Source organism: Cottoperca gobio, chromosome 14 (assembly GCF_900634415.1).
Source record: "Cottoperca gobio chromosome 14, fCotGob3.1, whole genome shotgun sequence".
Lineage (NCBI taxonomy): Eukaryota > Metazoa > Chordata > Actinopteri > Perciformes > Bovichtidae > Cottoperca > Cottoperca gobio.
The window spans coordinates 17,004,726-17,027,001 of NC_041368.1; the positions used below are offsets into that span (position 1 = coordinate 17,004,726).

At 40.0% G+C, this 22,276-nt stretch overlaps 1 protein-coding gene across 1 annotated transcript; it reads left to right on the forward strand.

Annotated features, from left to right (window-relative positions):
- The first annotated feature begins 59 nt into the window (after nt 1–59).
- On the forward strand, nt 60–22,112 carry lars1b (leucyl-tRNA synthetase 1b). Its single transcript, XM_029447893.1, has 32 exons — nt 60–215; nt 584–705; nt 1,126–1,213; nt 1,358–1,438; nt 1,707–1,844; nt 2,019–2,180; nt 2,483–2,595; nt 2,956–3,019; nt 3,394–3,482; nt 3,633–3,858; nt 4,097–4,184; nt 5,063–5,139; nt 5,404–5,457; nt 5,612–5,752; nt 6,277–6,354; nt 6,538–6,623; nt 6,844–6,909; nt 7,114–7,196; nt 8,581–8,719; nt 9,220–9,432; nt 10,598–10,655; nt 11,051–11,114; nt 12,466–12,649; nt 13,479–13,569; nt 13,809–13,949; nt 14,653–14,793; nt 16,709–16,819; nt 17,095–17,205; nt 18,234–18,338; nt 19,315–19,410; nt 19,719–19,851; nt 20,959–22,112. The coding sequence occupies exons 1-32, from the start codon at nt 210–212 to the stop codon at nt 21,162–21,164; spliced, it is 3,555 nt and encodes a 1,184-aa protein (XP_029303753.1). The 5' UTR covers nt 60–209; the 3' UTR covers nt 21,165–22,112.
- Nucleotides 22,113–22,276: the final 164 nt, after the last annotated feature.

Below are 22,276 nucleotides of genomic sequence, written 5' to 3' on the forward strand. Positions count from 1 at the left end.
CATTAATCGTAGTTCCTTAGATATCTAACAATACGTCTCATTAAAACTTCTTCAAACTGCATTTCCCAGAAAACCATGCGAGAATCTGATTGAGGGTGTCATCAGCCAGGCACCGGTATCGTGGGTTTCCCTTGTGAAACTGGAAACTATTTCTACTGTCTCTTCTGTCTAAACAATATAGTAGTTAATTGCTCGCAATTTGTGACAAAATGGCGGTATGTCCAATGCTACATTTATCTACAATTTGGAATGGTTAATGCGGGTTTATAGGCAGTGGTTACGCTTTTATCTCAGTAACTTACTGTAGCTATTAGCTAAATTAGCTAACATAAGCTAGTTGACGAGCCAACTGCAGAAATAGACTTGAGAGAAATCTGACTCAGCCGTAACAGAGATTACAGCTGTTTTCTTGTTAAACACGTCTTGAGCAGTGTTTCTATTATTTTGTATTCTGATCTATTATATTATCGGTTACTTAATAGTTTCCTTAAAGTGTATTTTTGGTAATCTGTTTTCATTCATCTTACTGTTTGTACTGGTTTTTCTCTAATGAACTATCATCCTGCTCGTTATTGGATTTCAGGAGCGGAAGGGAAGAGCAAAATTGGACTTTTTGAGAAAGATTGAGACAGAGATCCAGGAGAAATGGGAGAAGGAGAAGGCATTTGAGCATGATGCACCGACAACAGTTGGGGAAAGCACAAAGTGAGTATCTGCAATATCTACTCTGCAAAGAGTGTTACTCTCTTCCACATACTTATATGCAGCTGATAACCATATGTGAAGAAAGAAATCCACATGGATTGCCATACTCAGGAATGTCAGAGCAGTTATAGCAGGTAACTTCCGTCAACTGATCTCTTCCTGATGCAACTATGAGCACTCAGTGTTCTTAATATGTATTGTAGTAGGTATGTAATGTCTGTTGTTGCTGTTGGAAAAAAAACAAGCCATGCAAGTTTGGGTGAAGCTCTTGTGTGCTGCAGTTAACACACCAAGGATGAGCCTTTGAAACTAATAGTTTCCCAGTGTTATTTCCCAGTTCACAGATACCAGATACCAGATATGAAATCCTTTTGGTCTCAAATACATATTAAGATTTTTTTTTTTTTTTTTTTATTCCAGCAAAACCAAGTTCTTTGTCACCTTCCCCTACCCTTACATGAATGGCCGATTGCACCTTGGTCACACGTTCAGCTTGTCAAAGTGTGAGGTAAGTTTGCATACAAAAGATGAACACTGAGAAATTAACTTCCTCAGTATGCAACCATGAACGATACTTGAGATGCAAATAGATTTAACTTATGATCACTGGCCTCTTGTCTCACTGCTGTTCTTCTTCTTTTTTTTCTTGTAGTTTGCTGTCGGTTACCAGTCTCTCAAAGGGAAGAAATGCCTCTTCCCATTCGGGCTGCACTGCACAGGAATGCCAATAAAAGTGAGTGTTGTTTCTTTTTTTTCAGTCCATCACATACGTCCTGTGTGTAGTTGCAATGACATACAGATGTAGAGTTCATTTTAACTTATAAACATCACACCTTTCATTACAGATTCTTAACTTCCCTGCACAATTAACCAGAACTGCATTTTGATTTCTATTCTACTTTATCAATGTTTAGTAATCCATGCCTTCCTTGAATCCCCTCACACACACACTGCCTTTTTTATTCTTTCTGGTATTTATACATTCATATTGTATCCACCAGGCCTGTGCAGACAAGCTGAAGAGGGAAATGGAGCTGTATGGAAACCCTCCACAGTTTCCAGATGAGGAAGAAGGGGAGAAGGAGAAGCCAGAGGCATCTGATGAAATCATCATCAAGGACAAAGCAAAGGGCAAGAAGGTCAGGATCCCAGGGACCACATTGAACCACATTTTCCACATTGGGATAAAATAAATAAATACAGAATTTAGTAAATGTTTTTATTCTGTCTGTTATTCTACGTTTCCCTTTGGTTCAGCATTCACAAAGAGTGTTTACATTTGCATTATTATTATTTTTTTCTGCCTCTGTTAGAGTAAAGCAGTGGCCAAATCTGGATCCGCCACTTTCCAGTGGGACATTATGAGGTCTCTGGGCCTGAATGACCAGGAGATTACCCAGTTTGCCCATGCTGAACACTGGCTGGAGTACTTCCCTCCTCTGGCTATCAAAGATCTCAAACTGATGGGAGTCAAGGTGACTAATTGTAACAATTGAACTCTAGCACTAACTGTCTTTGTTTTATTTCTGTACCTATGATACTTTAAATATGCTTTTAATTTGCATGATATGTTTAAGAGTGAAATACATTTTACTGTTGAGCCTTCTTGCAATGTCATGGGGCTAATTGATCTGAACATGTGTTAAGAGGTACAAACTAGATTCACATGCCCACAGGCATCTTTTGGAGACAGAGAATTCACTGTAATTCATTGACCCTGAGCAAAATTAAATGATTTATTTTAGTCGATTGTGCTTAAATCCTCGTTGCTTCACAGGTGGACTGGAGGCGTTCGTTCATCACCACCGATGTGAACCCCTTTTATGACTCCTTCGTCAGGTGGCAGTTCATCACACTGAAGGAGAGAAAAAAGATCATGTTTGGCAAAAGGTGAGATTGTTTAGATCTATGCTACTCTCTACTAGGCAATTTGAGATTTGACCAAATCTACCACAGAAAGTCTGGATTAGAGATGTTCTATGTAGCTGATTGTTCTATAGCACTGTCCTAATATAGTAATATAGACAAAAGTAAGGAAAATGCAAAGTGCCCCACATTTTGTAATATGATAATGTCTTACACTATCAAGATCAGCTGAACTGTCTTGCCTGAAATGTATGAATGTACATACAAAGAGAATAATTAAAGACATTATTAGATAATTGATAATAAAGTTTGCATTTTATTCTCAGGCAGTTCATTTGCTTGTGTGTTTTTTTTAGTAATATATTGTGACTGTGTCCTCTGCAGGTATACCATCTACTCTCCCAAGGATGGACAGCCGTGCATGGACCATGACAGGCAGACAGGAGAGGTAAACTTACCTGGCTTATTAAATGAAAAACAAAAACAAATTGTGATATGATCGATTGTGAGTCCTACAGCAAACTTTAAAATGCCTATTTTGAAATGATTGTTCTTTAATGTACTACCACACAAGCTCACATCCTTAACACAGTGGGATCTCTAGGGATTTTATATGATTTACCAGTTTTGCCTATTCCTGCAGTTTAATGGGGACGTAGAAAATTCCACATATTGAATTTATCAAATGTTTGTTTTACTTATGTTAGCGCAAAAAGCAAATCCTTTTTTAAATGGTCTCTTAATTTGAACTGAGATGATTTGAGAGCTGTAATTTGTTATTCCCCCCCCCCCCCCCCAACTAACATGTTTCTTTACCTGCAGGGAGTTGGACCTCAGGAGTACACTCTCGTCAAGATGAAAATAGTTGAACCGTACACGGCAAAATTCAAGTCCAAAGTCTTTTATAGCAGGTAACAAACACTGAACTGGCGACCTTATGTAAATAATGATACTACACCACAGACAGTTTCACATGCACTTAATTCCCATCTTGATAAACACAGTACCGCTAACTCTTGATTTGAGACGGAAGTAAAGTGCGAACGATCTCGTCCCCACAGCGCCATGAAAGGCAGAAACATCTTCCTGGTGGCTGCCACCCTGAGACCAGAGACCATGTTCGGTCAGACCAACTGCTGGGTGAGGCCCGACATGAAGTATGTTGCCTTCGAGACAAGCAGCGGAGACATCTTCATCAGCACCATGAGATCTGCCAGGAACATGTCTTACCAGGGCTTCACCAAAGAGAACGGAGTAGTACCAGTGGTCATGGAAATACTGGGACAGGTACTAACTTTGTGTGTTTCTTGCTTTCAGATGCAAATTTTAATTCCTATAAGAGGAAAATTAGCGGCGTAAAGACGGAGGGACAAAACAACCTTTTTAAATGTATTACTTCTGCTACACCTTCTCCTTTGTACCCAGGGATAAGTAAATCACATTTCCTAAACAAGATCAAGTAGGGTGCTTATGCATTTACAGTGTAAATCAAATCAGGCTCTGCAACATTTTTGTCTCTCTCCAGGATGTCCTTGGCAGTGCCCTGAGCGCTCCTCTGACCTCCTATAAGATCATCTACGCTCTGCCCATGCTCACCATCAAGGAGGACAAAGGTACGAGTCAAAAAGTTAGGAAAAGTACCAGAGATAAATGTATTCAGAGTGGTTGCGTTGATTGATTTTTAGTTTTTTTTAAATAGTCTTTCTAGGCAGAAATTTGTCACATTGGTTAAAGCGTTGTAGTTTTTGAAAGGTATTTTTTGCCACCGTCGCTCACAGCAGTGTACCCTTGAGTCGGGTCGATTTACTCTCTTCTTTTCAACTGCCAACTTGAGTAAAAATGTATCTGACAGTTGGTGAATAGTTCAACAGAAGCTGCTTGAAATGTGTCGATGTGTTTATATCCGTTTCAAATAAAGATAATTTATTCAGGCTGCACTTAGCTTTATCCCTTATTCCTCCTTGCCTTGAGATATTCTTGGAGAAGTTCATGTAAAGTCTCAAAATAGCGGGCCAAGGTCACCATAGAAGTTTTAAAGCGCTGTACTGTGATGTCAAAGGATGGAAGTAATGGCTGCTTTTTTTGACCTGAGGGAGAAACATTTGTAAACGTATAAAATGGATCTAATTGCACCCAGAGTGCCTTTTGTTCTTTTAGAACTATCTATGACTATCTATTTTCTGGTCTGTGGTGCTCGAGGGGGGTAGTTTGTCTGTGTTTTTCCATGTGTCCTGTTGATGAATTTGTAAATAGCCTTAATTGGAATTTCTGAAAATCAAACGAATCTCTCGTGTTTTGTGTGTCATCCTGGTTTTACGGCCTGTGGAGAACAACGAACGAGGCCCAATCTGAGATGACCTGTGACATTCACAGTTTCCAGATCAGGCTTATTTGTTCTTCACCTCTTCACAGTTAGTCAGTTACTCCGGCAGAGCTGCTCATAAAATACATTTCATGTGTTGGCCTTTTGCCTTCTCCACGTGTTCCTCAGGTACGGGGATAGTTACCAGCGTGCCTTCTGATGCTCCTGATGACATCGCTGCTCTGAGAGACCTCAAGAAAAAACAGGTAACTGTTACAAATCTTTAAAAAAAAAACTGATGCCGCCATTCAGAGAGCATTTACACCTCAAAGGAAGTCCGCTGCAGAGAAATAAAGAAAACACCTGAACTAGTGCAAATTGCAAGTTTTCACATATTGTGCTTTTAAATGAGTCTGCTGTTAAATTACTTGCTTAATTTAAGCGAACATTTAAAGACTCAGCCAATGTTTTCGCACGCACTGTCTTTTGCATTTGAATAATGTGGCTCTCAATGCTTCTCTTTCCACCAGGCTCTGCGGGAGAAGTATGGAATTGAGGACAAAATGGTGTTGCCTTTTGAGCCGGTAAGCTGATCCACTAAAGTCCGTTTTGATTTCAGTCAATTTGCCTTGACGCCTCCAATTAAAGTAAAAAAAAAAAAGACAGATGAGAACAAATTCGGACCAAGTCGCTTAATGGAGACTTTGTGCTTTGTGTATGTGTGCGTGCACATGTCAGATCCCCATCATAGAGATACCAGGCTACGGGAACCTATCTGCTCCTCTGGTGTGTGATGAGCTGAAGATCCAGAGCCAGAATGACAGGGAGAAGCTTGCTGAGGCCAAGGAGAAAGTCTACCTGAAGGGATTCTATGAAGGGGTGAGTCGGCTTAGTGGTTAATAAGTGCATAGGTCAGCAAAATGCAACCCCTTTTGCGGATTAAACTTTAGGTTTGAAGCTTGTGTGATTCATCTCCAAGATGGATTCACACCTTAAGGCTAGATTAAATTATTAATTCACCGGCTATTGGCGTCAACTATTGAAAAACTGTGCAAGCTGAATTTGTACAACATGACACACAGAAGTGCTGAGCCCCCCCCCCCCCTGTATTATGACATTAGTCATGAAGAGATTTTCAAAATTCAGCTGCCTTCACTGTCGACAGTGAATTTGAAAGAATAAAAATAATTTAAATTCAAGCACTGCAAGGGGCCGCTCAGCAGCACATCAAGCAGAACACATTGCAGATGTGTACACTGAGTGTGTGTCATCCCACTGAGCAGTTTATGATCATTTGTGACTGCAGGAGACGTGACCCACTTCTTGTTGACTGAACAGTCAGAACTGTGAAAGAGTTGCATCAGAATGAATTAAATGTTTCTGTGGATGACTTCCTGTCTCAGATCATGCTGGTCGATGGCTACAAGGGGCAGAAGGTCCAGGATGTCAAAAAACCCATCCAGAAGATGTTGGTTGAGAGGGTAACACATTCTTTCTAAAGTATATTCAAATGACATTAAATTCTGCCTATATCCTAGAGTGGCGTTCCTTTATGGATGTGCACGGTTAATGAGTGTCTTAGAGTTCACTATATGCCAAGTGTGATAGATGTTTGCTCTATATTTGAACTGTAATGATGTTGGCGCTGTACCAATTAATCACAGGGTGAGGCCATGATCTACATGGAGCCAGAAAAACAGGTCATGTCACGTTCAGCTGATGTGTGTGTGGTGGCTCACTGTGACCAGTGGTGAGTGTCTTTAAAGCCTGACGTGTGTTTAGTTGTAAAAGTAGAACGTATTTGTTCCTAAGTAGACCTGCAGCTGCATGGCAGAGTTCTAGAAACTAGGGAATGTAAATGTATACAACGATTTCTTGTGAGGTTGCTTTTTTAGTTAAATGGGTTCATGCTGGGAACAAAACTTTAAATAATTTATGCTGCATGCTAATGCTGTTTGTGTCTCTCTCAGGTATTTGGACTATGGGAATGCAGAGTGGAAGCAGCAGGCCAATCAAGCCCTCAAGTCTTTGGAGACGTAAGACTCTGACATACCAAATCCCCCCCCCCCTTTCATATTTAGCTTTCTGCAGTGTTTTTCCGTGCTTGTGAGGAGTGTAGAAAATGGATTATATTAATTTATTGCCTGTGACTATGGTACTGAAAACTCATCTTATGATGCCAACGTTTGCGTCGTCATCATCTTCCTGTGCTTTAATGATCTCTGTTTTGCACTGCGCAGATTTTGTGATGAGACCAGGAGAAACTTTGAGGCGACTTTGGCCTGGCTGCAGGAGCATGCCTGCTCTCGTACCTACGGACTTGGTGAGCGTTTGCCTTTTATGGTTTGTGTGTGTGTGTCAGGACTGCAGTGACTGTTCGTGTAGGTGACATTCAGAACGTTGTTTCTACTATAATTGCTTGCGTATTACTATATAAGTATTATTGTTTCTTGTTTTGAGAGTAACCACCTTGCCAAACATGAACAGGACTTAAATATGTTTTAAGTGGTGTATGACTGAGGTTTTTGGTCTATAGATGGAGACAGAGGACTGATGATAAAGCACCTAGCAACAGTCTGCCTCTCTGTTCAGACTGGAATATATGCAGATTGAGGGCCAGCTGGCATACGGTTCATGCCAGTGCAGTACACTCTAGGCCTGTTGTATACTCCTACTGCAGAAATCTCCCTCCCTACTTTATGTTACTTACAAGGTGCAGGTTATGTCGATTCATTTAACTTCTTTCTCACTCGTGGAGGCAAAAAATAAGTTTGTATTTTCACTGTTTTCCTTCTACAAGCAAAGTTCATACTCTGAAAGCTCGAAAGTGAAGATGCAAATGAAGTTTGTATTGAAGCAAGTGATGCCAGAGAAACTATATGCAGATTCTGTTTTCCGTGCAGATAAACCCATGCGCCACAGACGGTCACGGAGTACACACACACTGTGAAAACAGTTTCTGTGCTATATTATGTTTTATCTCTCTGAAGTTAAATTCAAATGAATGAAAGAAATATGTGGGCAAGTCAAAAATAGATGCATTTTTTTTCTATTAACATTTTATATTGCATGTTGCTCAGCTCTCATATTTATGTAGCTACTGCTTGTGAAGTTACTCAAGCTTGCAGTAACCTTGTGTTCTTAACCGTCATAAAAGATCTCAATAGGAACTCACTGGAAAAACAACCATGAGTTTAGTGCATTTGAGATTAAGTAGTGTGCCCTCCCCACCCCACACACACACACACACACACACACACGCACACGCACACACACACATACATACACACACACACACACACACACTCCTAAAAAAATGACCACTATTTCAGGAGAAGCGCCAAATCACCGAGTGAAAACAATAAGTTGCCGGTGTCTGTCAAAGCATCAGGTTAGCCCCATGTGGTCTGGTTGAGTTTATTTGACAATAAAATATGTACATCTCCGCTCGTTTGCCAAGGATTACACAACGAAGCCCAGGACTTATTCCATTGTGTTGGTGTTTTTTTTCTTGGCACCAGAATGTAACCAGCTTGACAAGATGGCTACTGCAACAAAAGATTGTGTCAATACAATAATTTTGTGTCTCTTGCTTTCTCTCCCATGTTTGTTTGCATGTCTTTCTTTGTTCGTGTGTGTGTGTGTGTGTGTGTGTGTGTGTGTGTGTGTGTGTGTGTGTGTGTGTGTGTGCCACCTGGTTACCATAGGAACGCGGCTGCCTTGGGACAAGCAGTGGCTGATTGAGTCACTATCGGACTCCACCATCTACATGGCTTACTACACTGTAGCCCACCTCCTCCAGGGAGGTGTGCTCAACGGACAGGGAGCCTCACCGCTGGGCATTAAGTACGCACACACACACACACACACACACACACACTAGAATAAACCAGGATTAAGCCCTAACTGATTTACTATGTCTCCTCTCCTTCTCTCGTCCTTCTCTTTCTGCCTCCAAACACTCCTAGATGTTGTTCACCTGAGGGAGAAAAGACGACAATTTAATAACTAAATGTAATCATTTCAAATGACAGGTGATGCTTTCCAGACAAAGTCAATTTCTTGCCCCAGAATTAATCCATGAAATTAAATAAATAAATAAAACGTCCACTCGATGACAAATGCTGCATTTCAGAAACTGTTTAGAAAAATCAATTCATAGCTCAATGTTCATTTAAGTGTCTTCAAATCTCTTTCCCCGGACTAAGATGAAATGGCAAAGAGAAGTGCAACTGCTGCATTAAATTACTTCTTCTTCACCTTGCTTCAACCCCAATCATCCCTTGTTCTACCGTGCCTTGACCATTCTTGTCTCCTTTTTTTGTTTGTTTTTTCCTCTCCCACAGGCCGGAGCAGATGACTAGAGATGTGTGGGACTTTATCTTCTTTAAGACGTCTCCTTTCCCCAAGACAGACATCCCTAAAGAGCGTCTACAGAGGCTGAGGAGGGAGTTTGAGTACTGGTACCCTGTGGACGTCCGTGTGTCTGGCAAAGACCTGGTGCCCAACCATCTGTCTTACTACCTGTACAACCACGTGGCCATGTGGCCCAAAGACAAGTGAGTTTCACTTCATTGACCCGTACAGACAGACGGGAGAACATTCATAGCATGTATTATAATTCATAGCATTCAGGTGATTTAAGATCTAAGGAGAGAGTGAAAGGGCAAATGTACTTATTTATTATTCTAATAAATTATTATTATTATGAGAGGTATTATTTGTTGCATTAACCATTTATTTGGGAATTAGCTTATGTTGGTTATATGGAGATGCATATCAAAAATGCAAAAAGATATCCTTATTAATATCTTGATAATGATTTTTAACATTAATAATTACCGTAATTTTCGGACTATAAGCCGCACCTGACTATAAGCCGCAGACGCTAAATTGACTAATTTGTACATATATAAGCCGCACTGGACTATAAGCCGCACCTGACTATAAGCCGCAGACGCTAAATTGACTGATGTGTATGTAGCCGGTCTGTAGCTGACACCACGATGCGTTGTGTTGTGTAGAACCAGGAAATAACGATGGAGAACTTCTGCCTGTTCAATCAGCATTTATTGTCTCTGACCGTTGGTGTTTTCCTTAATTTGTCCATAAATTACCGTTGAAACAGAAGAAACACAAGAAAGTCATCATCATACGGTAACTCCACAGTCGGGGTTTTTGGACATGCACCCCTCTCTTCAGCGTTTCCTTCTTTCCGTCTCCCGAAAAAGTGGCGCGAACCCCCAGAAAGTGCCGGTTTCAGGAGTATCAACATAAAAGCATATTTAACAAAATAAGACTCCTCGAAATAAATATATATGCATTTCTACGTTTTTTTTTTCCACAATGAGGGTGTCTCACAAACTGTCTCGCTCTCGTAATGTCCGTCTGTCTCTCGTACCACTCGCTACTTTTGCGCGCTCTTTCCCGGCATCCGGTGGACTGTAACCTGTAAAATCCATAGATTTAGGAATTCCCCTAGTGGCCGTTAGCTGTAAGAATCCATAGATAAGCCGCACCGTTATATAAGCCGCAGGGTCGAAAAATGGGGAAAAAGTCGCGGCTTATAGTCCGGAAATTACGGTAGTTCTGCTATGGAAATGGTGTTAGATTTAAAAGGCTTACAAAGTATTACACTCGTTCTTAAAAAGTGAGCATTGGATTAGTGTTAATAAGTGTAATAATGATGATGATGAAGATGAGAACATTTTCTGTCGTCCGCAGCGGGAAGTGGCCACAGGCGGTGCGAGCCAACGGACATCTGCTCCTCAACTCTGAAAAGGTGATATAAAATGAAATGTATGGATCGATATGAATCTCTTGATTTGATACAACGTGATAATCTCAGGAGACGAGTCCTGCTTCCATATGATGTGGGGTTGAGTTGTTGAAACATGGAACTACGATGTTACACACGTTGTTATATTTTGCAGCAAACCTTTTGTACTTAAACACTTCTCCTCTTATATGCCAGTAATGAACTGTTGTTTGATGCTGTTAAAGTATTTTAATTACGGTCTGTGTAATTGATTTGCATTTGTTTTTCTTCTTTTGTTGACTTAAATGCAGACCGTTTGTGACTCGATGGCTTTGTTCCACTCAGCTTTGTAATGAACTTGTGTGGGTGGATGTGCTTGAAAGATTCTGTCTGCTAACATCTGTTTTTCTATTCACCAGATGTCCAAATCAACTGGAAACTTCCTCACACTCTGCCAAGCCATTGACAAGTTCTCAGCAGACGGTACACTCGCTTTCTTTTTGATTTATCTCCCTCCCCGTCTTCCGTTTCTGATTGTTTACTCTCTTATCTCTGTCATGTTTCATTGAAACGTGGCAGACAAAACACATCAGGTGTACGTTTAAAAAAAAAAAAAAAAAAAAAAAAAAAAGAAAAAGATTACAAAGTGTTGTTCATAGTGCACGGGCCATTACACTTGTTTAGTCGAAGCATCTTTCATCCCATGCCGGAGATAATTAGAAAACGCCCCATCTTCATAAGATAGCTGAAGTGCTGTTATTGGGGGCTTTGAGCTATTGTATAAATCAGATCCCTTTTGCACTGTAAGTAATGAGGTTTTGTATAATAATTTATAATATATGCTTCAATCAAAGTGAAGCAGTGTATATACAACATGATGATCTCCACACCAGACACAACTGATTGCGGTCCAGCAGCTTTATGGTATTGTTACAATAGAAATGTTGCAATCGATCATGAATTATGTATTTGCATGATCGTCATTCCACAAAGGCAGTAGCTCCTGTCGGTCTCTCCACAGGACAACAAGCTACAAAGGAAAGAAGAAAAGTACAGACTCTAAATCAAGTATTTATAGGAACATGAGAGGAAGACAAGAGTTCCACTGAGGAGTTTGTGAGACCAAGAATGAGACGTGATGTACAGTGGCAGGATTTGTTTGTGAAAATGTAATTTTATCACAAAAGCCTTATGTTTGAGGGGGTCCTGTGAGGCATAATTAATGATGATCCATTGTGAAGAACTTATTGTTCATCTCCAAATGTTTATTTGATTGTTTTGTCTTGGATTTCTAGTTTTAGTGATCTGATCTTTTTCATTTATATCTGGTAGGGTCACATATTAACCCTGGCATCTCTCAGTACACCTCAGGGTCAGTCGAGCCATCCTTTTTGGGGGCACGGGTGTAGTTGTTATTTCTACCCTCTGTGGTTTTTATGTTCTGAGCAAGCTGAATAATTCATAGATGTGTCTGTTGTGTCTCTAGAAGCTGCCCTGCTGTGGGAGTAAAACAAAAAAAAGTTATGTTCTGACAGCAGATAGATGTATTAAGTTCAGTGAGTCTGCTGGGTATTTGAGGTTTTCTCAAACTTTGGAGTTTTCCACACAGCCTCTGAACTTCACCTGGTTGTCAAAGTATTTTTGAGGAAGTGCTGTGTTCAGTGTTTGCATCTGTACCGTACGATTAATCACAAAGGCAATGATGAGAAAGGAGGCATTGGCCATTCATTGTTTTAGCTCTGGAACATTAACTACACATTAACTTCGCACACGTTATTTTGCACCTGTTCTGTCTTCCTGCTGTTTTAACACACCTATGCATTTCCCCTCGCAGGTATGCGTCTGGCTCTAGCCGATGCCGGGGACACGGTGGAGGACGCAAACTTTGTAGAGACCATGGCTGACGCTGGCATCCTGCGCCTCTACACCTGGGTGGAGTGGGTGAAGGAGATGATCGCCAACCAGAACAACCTGAGGACAGGACCTGCAGACACTTTCAACGATCGGGTCTTTGACAGGTATTGGATGGATGGATGGATGGATGGATGGATGGATGGATGGATGGATGGATATGCTGGATTTCATCTTTTGATAACTCATCTCAACATCCTTGAGTTTTTGCCACGTCAACAGAAGAAGGAATAGATATGAGAAGCTTGGATTGGTAGTTAAATTAAAGAGAATTATTTTATTAATTGATCAATTGTAGAGCACTTACATTGGTTTGGCTCTTTTGAAGCTATTGCACTGAAAATGACGAGGAGAACATTTGACCAAATACCTCATTGGATATCGATATTGTAATGATATCGTAGGATTGACGATTGGTGCTTAAACAAACTATTTACACTGAGGTTTTTGATAAATAATCCTCAGTTTCTGTGGATATAATGACTCGGTGGGTAAAGGTGAATAATAGAACAGCGATACAGAATTTTAAGTTTGGACAATTGCATCACATTAATGTAATGCAGCCTTTAAACCAACAATTATGCCATATTACCATTTCTAAAATCTAACTATATCTAGTCTCGTATCACAATATCAATATCATATACTGTAGCTGTATTGCCACGCCCTAATTGAGATTAAAGTTGCGTTGCAGTAGGATTTTGTCCCCTTTAGGTGAAATAATTTCTTTTGAAAAGTAAAAATGAGATATGTGGCCAGTAGGCACTCAAAGGCAAGAAATGAGAGTAGAAAGTAGACGTAAGCCAGTCCCTTAGAGTTTGTATGGTTCCCTCCTAAATCCTGACCTTTTTCATTCCGTACTTTTCAGCGCTGAAAGTTGAATGGTAAACTGGCTTCGCAGACTGATTGTAAGGATTTTGTGTCCCGTCTGTCTAGCGAGATGAATGCAGGCATCTTGAAGACGGAGCAGCACTATGACAGGATGATGTACAAGGAGGCTCTGAAGTGCGGCTTCTTTGAGTTCCAGGTAAATTAATAAATAATAAACGCTGCCTAATGCGCACTTAATCATCTTTATGTCTTAAAGACGAGCATGCTGTTCATCCTCCGTAAGCATTTTACGATGATATTATGAATACTGCAGGAGATGGAGCATAACACGACTGAGGATTCAAATTTCATCCTGAGAACGTGGTGTCTGGGATAGTTTAGAAATCCCATAATAACATGATGAACTTTAAACTGTTTCTTTATGTATGTATGCAGGCAGCCAAAGATAAGTATCGTGAGCTGGCCATCGAGGGCATGCACAGAGACCTTGTCTTCCAGTTCATAGAGAAACAAACTCTGCTGCTGGCCCCCATCTGCCCACATCTTTGTGAATACACTTGGGGTCTGCTTGGCAAGGTAAGAAAACTGGATTTGACATCATAATGTGGGTTTCATGTTGCGAGCTGCCTGTGTGCTCTGACTGCGGCTTCAAATGTGACTTCTGGTCCCTTCTGTCTTTCGTGTTTATCTCCCCTTTTTATATTTGCAAGGAAAACAGAAATACTGTATGAAAGAAACATTTAATCTTCCTGTGTTCATTTACATTCATGAATACACCTGGGATCAACAAGCTAAGATTACATTCATGTAGGTCTGCAGTAGCACTTTTCCCACTGCTCATTTACTTGTGTGAAATGGCTACTCTCACACACCCACACACACACACACACACACACACGCACACACATTCCCTCTGTTGGTGGCACACTCTACCAACAGCACAGAGAGTTGAGAATATTTTTAACATTCAAATTTGTGAATACGAAAGGGTGCTGCTGCTCTGGAGATGTTTTTTTTTCCGGTTGTCGCTTAGCAACAACAAAAGCCTCACGAGCAGTGTTTTTCTCCAATCATGTGTTCAGCACCGCTTTTCTAAAGAGCTAAGAGGCACTCAGTGGACACGGTGTTACACGCATCAGTCTGGCATACGTACACGTAGTTAATATGGCGTGTGCCTGGTTTTATGTTTTTGTCCTCCACACAAAAGCCTTATGGACATGCATTAACAAGTCTTTCCCATTCTCTCATCCCACCATCCCTTCTTCTTTGCCTTTCATAGACGGGTTCTCTGATGAAGGCATCGTGGCCTGTGGCGGGTCAAGTAGACGAGGTTCTGATCCGCTCCTCTCAGTACCTGATGGAGACCGCACACGACCTCCGACTGAGACTCAAAGCATACATGCAGCCCCCCAAAAACAAAGTAAGAAATGTGTTGACTCGCATGCTAGTAATTCTGAAAAGTAATATTGATTTCAGAATTGATTGCTTTATTCTTTAATCGTTTTTATGAAATCTAACATTTGTCTCGGAAGTGTATTAAGTTTGATATTTAAATAGGGGGCAGCGTTGTGTCACGGGTCCCCCCCCGAGGGGTTGTTTCACAGCTTCACGGTTGTTTGATGAGGAGCACAATGAGAAAATAATAAAAACAACACGATAAGAAGGTTGACAATATGAGGCGGCATGCCCAAAGTAGAGTTGAGGTTCAATAGCATTTTATCATATCTGAATGTTTGCAATCTGCTTATCAATGTGTCTTTTAAGGTTTAGAAATAATAAGACTAACTAAAGCTCAAGCTTTGTTTACTCACATATTTGCTGTTTGGATAAACAATTAGCTTAATTGTTTTGTTCTTTGCTAATTAAAAAGAGCGGGGAGATATTTATTTTACTTTCATCTTTTAAAAAAATCTATGCATTTGATCTTTTTGGTAACAAACAGCTATTTCTAGTGCAAAAGAGTTACCTTGTTACTGGCTGTCATACATTTCCTTTTGAAAACTGCATAAAGTTAAAAAATGAGGTCTACTTAAATCCTGCTGGGTTGTTTTTCATTCCCCGGCCAATTGTACTGCCGCTTTGTTGACCATGCATCCTCGATGTGCAAGAATCACCTTTTCAATGGTCTGCACTCCCACGTAGCGTTTGTAGATTATCGATGTCGCCCTTTTTTCCCCCGCCACGGCATCCTATATATCACGGGTCTAAGTCAGGGGTCGGGAACCTATGGCTCTTTCGATGACGAGATATGGCTCGCTGACATTTTTTAACATGATTAACAAGTAATATATAATTATACTGTGTCATTTATTTACTCCATGCCAAAAAGGTTCCCGACCCCTGGAGTATACAAGAATGATAAAATTGACTTGACTGTCCCTTTTTTTTTTAATACACTTGAATACTTAAGTCTGTGTTGTGTTCACAGCAGGAAGGTTAGTCTACAGTTTTTCACTTCGATAAATGGCTGTAGGCAGCTTGGAGAAAAGCAAAACAAGTATTGACAAGCTTTGAAACGGCCGATATCTCAGGCTTCCAGACCGTTGTTATCGACTAGCTATAAACATATTGTTGCCATGGAGGCAAGATGGAAGGATGATGAGGGGGGAGGGTAAATGATGATTTTTGTGAATGTGCAAAATAATATATTTTAGGAATTTATTGATTCGACAAATAGAAGTTAGAGTGATGGTTGATTTTCAGAAGTTGTATAATGTGACTTTCACTAAAATAATGCAATGTACAGCTTCAGTTCAAGCAGCATGACATTTTTCTGCAGCAGCATTGATGAAGCAGTCAACCATTGTAACGGTCAAATGTTTTTGTGTTTCCGTTAAGCAGCTTTATTTATTTTATTTATTTTAGATTTTTAGCATCTAATATTGTGAATGAATGTTTAATTTATAGCACATTTATAGCATATATATATATATATATATATATATATATATATATATATATATATATATATATATATATATATATATATATATATATATATATATATATATATATATACTGTCACGTCATTTGTGGGAACACGCATACAAGCATGCATACAGTGCAGGACTAGAGTAGACTTGACAGCTGTCACCTTGAATTAAACTCGCAGATCGTCTTCATTGTAGGAGATCACACACACACACACGCACGCGCATGAAAAGAAACTTGCGTCTTAAATAATCAAAATGCACTGTTTGCTTCCCATTGAGGCCATCCACTTCCTGCATGCTGTCACAGTGTTGGATAAAACCAGACCCATCCAAGTCTTTTGTACGTGACTATATTGCTACAAGAGTCTAATCTGAAATCCTTCTTTGTTTACCTCCCAACAGAAAGGTGACTCAAAGCCCCCAGCCAAGCCCTCCCACTGCACCATCTACGTTGCCAAGAGCTACCCTCCATGGCAGCACAGTGCCTTATCCCTGCTTGGCAATCACTACAAGGTGACACACCAACACACAACATTCATACACAGCGCTAATCTTTTACAAATGTCATATGCAAAAGCACAGGGGTCCATGGCGTAGTGATGCACTGAAATACTTGCACCTGTCTCTTTAAAGGATTACGTAAGTTTTGTGCAGTTACCCAGTACACTTGTCTCTCTCTCTCTCTCTCTCTCTCTCTCTCTCTCTCTCTCTCTCTCTCTCTCTCTCTCTCTCTCTCTCTCTCTCTTTTCCTCTGTTGTCTTTGTTTGTTTTCCTTGGCATCTGTCCAGAACAACAACGGGGCCCTTCCAGACAACAAAGTGATAGTGAGCGAGTTGGGAGCCCTGCCTGAACTGAAGAAATACATGAAGAGAGTCATGCCTTTTGTAGCCATGATCAAGGTAAATCTGGAGGAATGTAGTAGTGTGTCTGTGTAAAGGCACATCCTGTCTCTTCTCCATCCTTCTATACCTCCAACATGGCCAATGAATCACTGCATATTTATTTTTTGTTCTATTTCTTTTTCTCTGCATTGTTCAAGTTGAGTTTGTTTACCGCCTGAGAAGCTGTTTACTCGACTTGTCCATAAGGTGTCTTATCTTTTGTGTTGTGCACAGCGCTCCTTCTGATTGGTCTAAAGTCTGTCCTGGTATTTCTGTTGAAAGATTAGAGTCCGCATCTTCCAAAGCTGTTTTTTCTTGTTTTGTTATTCCTCTTTGTGTTAAACAATAACAACTGTAGCTAATACTGTTTGAACAACAGTGTTGTATTGGCATTCCAAACAAATGTCTAGAATACTTGGTCTTCAGAGTTTAATGTTTTTATTGATTGAAAGAGTACAAAACACACTTTTCATTCTTGTTCTTCAAATTAACTTTCTAACAGCTACGCTGCTACATCTATGTCTTTGTCCATCGTTCTTATTTCCATATTTCACATTTTGTCTGCTTTGGTGTAGGATTATATTTTATTCCTATTTTATATATATATATATATATATAATATATATATATATATAGATATATATATATATATATATATATATATATATATTATAGATATAGTATATATATATATATATAGTATATATATATATATCTAATATATATATATTACTCTCTATCTCTCTCTTCATATCTCATACTCTCTATCTCTCTATATCTCTTATCTCTCTATACTCTCTCTCTCTATCTCTCTTCTTCTCTCTCTATCTATCCTATCTTATAATATATATATATTAATATATATATATATATATATATATATATACATTTTTATATATATATATATATTTTTTTTTTTATATTAGCAACTTAAAACTGAATATGTTAACTTCCTCTTCATTTCTCAGGAGAGTTCATGTCCATCAGTTATGCTTTTATTGTGTTATTTGATTCTGACTTTTTGGGTTCTGCTTTGTGTTCTGTAGGAGAACCTGGAGAAGAACGGGCCCAGGGTGTTGGATCTGGAGCTGGAGTTTGAAGAGCGGGCAGTTGTGATGGAAAATCTGGTCTACTTAACCAATTCTCTAGAGGTATGTAAAATCAGACATGACATTTAAGGATGACCCGAAAAAGTGTCTGTCGCAGACAAAAACACACCTGATGTGTCTACATTTGTGCGAGTGAAAAACTGCCGACTATAACAGTAAAGGTTGAAGTTAACTCTAGCTGTATATTACTTTAATTCAGTATCCTCTCAAATGTGAGCAATAAACGGAACAGAAGTTCAGTTGAGCAGATTCTGTTTGTCTTAACAATGTCAAGCTGGAACATGCAGTTGTAGCATTTTGGTTTCCTTCAAAAAAAAAAAACTCCGCTTTAAAGCCGAGTTACGCTACTTCTGCAAAAAAGTCAGTTGAGACCATCCTGAGCTCAGTTGACAGTCGGGAAAGCCCTTAAGACTTTTGTCTGAACAGAAGCTTAGCCTAGTCGATAAGTAAAACCTAAGTCCCTTAGATACTTTTGTGAAGCCAGCACACATTTTACCACAGAAAGAAAACTTTACTTAATCCACATCAAACTAATACCCTGAATGCAATTCCCATGTTTCTGATAGATCATGGCATCAGATAAGCTGCCACATAAGACAAAATGATAGAGAAATCATGTGGGATTGGAAAAAGGACTGATAAAATCCAAACTACCACTGTGAATGAGGTTGAACTGGTTTAAAAGATACTCCACCTTGAATCTGTTTTATGAGAAACAAACACTGAGGGCTTGAAAGGTGGCCGCTGTGATGGTCAGCATAAAAGTAGTTTTTGCTGCAGATGTGGTTTTATGAGTTGTTGTTTTGTCTTGTTTTTAACTAGCTTACAGTCCTGTTACTCTGAGCTTTCCTGATTTGGTTGTGTGACAGATTAGCGTGAAGCCAGATGTTACGTCTCTGTTCTCTGCAGGAGCCTGGTTAACACCCCCAGTGTTTGTCAGTGTGCATACCAAACACACCTGTATACACACTATCAGGTGGTGGACTCTGCTGATAATCGCTCTTTTTCACATGTACAGTTGGAACAGATCGACGTCTTGTTTGCATCTGAGGCTGATGACAAAGTGAAGGAGGATTGTTGCCCAGGGAAACCTTTCTCTGTTTTCAGATCAGAGGTAAAGTGTGTGTGTGTGTGTGTGTGTGTGTGTGTGTGTGTGTGTGTGTGTGTGTGTGTGTGTGTGTGTGTGTGTGTGTGTGTGTGTGTGTGTGTGTGTGTGTGTGTGTCAACCTTTTTATAGCTGCATTTATTTTTCTGTGTTTGCATATTCACAATATGTTAATGTGTTTTGTGTGTTTGTCTCTGTAGGTGCTTGTTTAACTGTGTGTGTGTCCGTGTCCCCGACTTAACTAAATGTTAGTTTTTTCCCTCAAGTGAACAAAAACATTGTGTGTTTGTGCATTTGTCTGGCCTCCGCTTCCCCAGCCTGGAGTGTGTGTGTCCCTAGTCAACCCTCAGCCGTGCAACGGGCAGTTTTCAACAAAGGTTGACATCCGACAGGGGGACAGCGGAGACAGCATCATCCGTAGGCTAGCCAAGGTCAACAGACTCATTAAAGGTTAGTAAGATGAATGCAGCAGAAATTCATAAACTATGGTTAGTAACCTACAATAGGCCTGTTAATTAACATAAATTAATGTTCTAAGAAAGAGGATGGAAAATGCCTCTGAAGCATTGGGTCAAAGTTTATAAGCGTATGCACAGATTATTCATCTTTTTATGACATCACACATCCTAGTGGCATATATTATGTAATTGATGTCGAACACCTGAATCTGGCCTGGGGCTCTCGTCCCATATTGTCACTCGAATCCTTTTCCATTCTTTCCCATCTGCCATCATTGTGCACAACAACTACCAGCTTTTTCTATCACGTTGATTTTGGATGGTTTGTTTTTCTTTCTGTCCTGTTGATGTAAACCGTCTGATGCAGTGAAACGGACATCTTTCCTTTTTATTCCTCTGTGCCGTCGACGGCCGAGGCCTATGTTTTTGGTTTATCCGTCCTTCCGTCTGTACATCCAAACAGATTTTCAAAAGTCCCCGTGACTTCACATCTGCGATATTTCAGGAACGACTGCCACAAACATCCACTTGGGCTCGAGGGTGAACTGATTAGAATTTCATGGTCACTGTGACCTCATAAAAACCCATTTTGTGGCCATAACACAAGAATGAATACGGTAATCATGACTATTCCACAAAAATGTCTAATAGGATAAAATGATGAAGTGATGACATTTTGGACAGACATGGATGTGAACTGCAACTTGACTTGTAGGCGAGGCGGTAATTCTAGTTTACTGATTAGTCAGCTCAAAAAGTGGTTAACGTCATATCTAGAGCTGGGCAGCATGTCCTGAACGGTTGTTTTAATTTTTATTTATTTAAATAGCATGTGATTTGAATATAAGATGAGGGATTATTGCAGTTCAAGTTATGATCAATTAACTGTTCTCTACTTACATACGGTGAATCCAATGTTTCAACCATTGTCTTTAAGCCATCTCTCATCATATTTCGACAGTCCCCAGGTCTTAACATAATGCAGTTATGGTGTGCAATATCCATCCCCATCTTCCCCTGCTTACCTTTAACATTCTCTGGACTCTTTCCTCACCATCATTTCATCCCTCCCCATGTGTCTCACCTCCACCACTTGCAGATCTGTCCAGAGTCAAGTTGATGAGGTACGAGGACCCTGTGCTGGGGCCTCGCCGAGTGCCCGTCCTGGGACACGAGGAACAGGGCAAACTTCCCATCTCCAACAAATCTGTGTTCAACATCAATCTGGAGGAGAAGAGGGTCACTCTGGCCGACAACGGCCTCACTGTGGACATCGGGGACTCTCTGGTGTATCTGGTTAATTAGTCACATTGATTCTCCCACACACACACACACACACACAGGCACAGGTGGGTACATTCAGCAGTGAATTATTTGTAAAAGGTTCAATTGCATCATGAAATGTTGCAACAAAATGGGTAAGCCATGTAACACTGGCTCAAACATGCAGCTTATGTATGTTTTATAATGGATGTTTCTGTACTATACCATTTGCTACATGCACATGGAGTTATATTTCACAGATGCAAAGGTTCTCAATATTTTACATCCTTTTCACTGCTGAATGCGAGCTAAGGAAATATCTTAAGCTAATGGGACCTTTTAAAGTTTTCTTCTTTCCTCATTTGAACAAAAACACATACGGTTGCATTACGTTCAGATCTGGGTTTTGTCTGCACAAAAAGAAAATGGTTTTCATAACCCTATCCTGCTTATGAAATCCTCAGACTATTCGGTCTGTGCTACTTAAATTAGGTTATTTAATGTTGTGAAGAAAAGTAATACAATTTTGAAAATATCCTAGACTTTCCCTTAAGGATTCGGTATGGGAGGATAACACCAGAATTGTTCTTTTCTGTCTTTTCATCGTCAGTTTAGGTTGAATCTTGTCATTTCTTTCTCTATGGGCCACTCAATGCTCAGTTATCTTTATAATGAAGCTTTTGAGATAAAGTTTATTTCTGAAGATGGTGAACAGACATCTGACGCCATGTCCTATTTTCTCGCTTGCCAACCACTTATTTTAGTTTATTACATTGTGAGACTGCATCCGCACCCTCCTGAATGCCTGTTATTTTCATATAGATGGTAATGTGTCTGCTGTGTTGTTTTATACATTGACGGTGAGGCATATCATTCCCTCATGTTTTGTCAACCTGTCAGACAGCTTTCCAATTTTCTAACGGTGGATGGTGCTTATCTCACTTGTGCTTTCCAGCGAAATAATAAAACGTATGAAATAATCAGCCTCCATGTTTATCGCTATTCTTGTTTTTTTTCAAAGTCAACTGTTTCCCACAAGAAAATAAAACCTGTGTGTCATGCTTTTGGTTAAGCCATTTGATCTTTGCCCTTTGTGTAGATAGTGAGGAGAATCTTGCAGTGTGAGCAGTCTTCTGATGAGGGAGGTGTGTAGC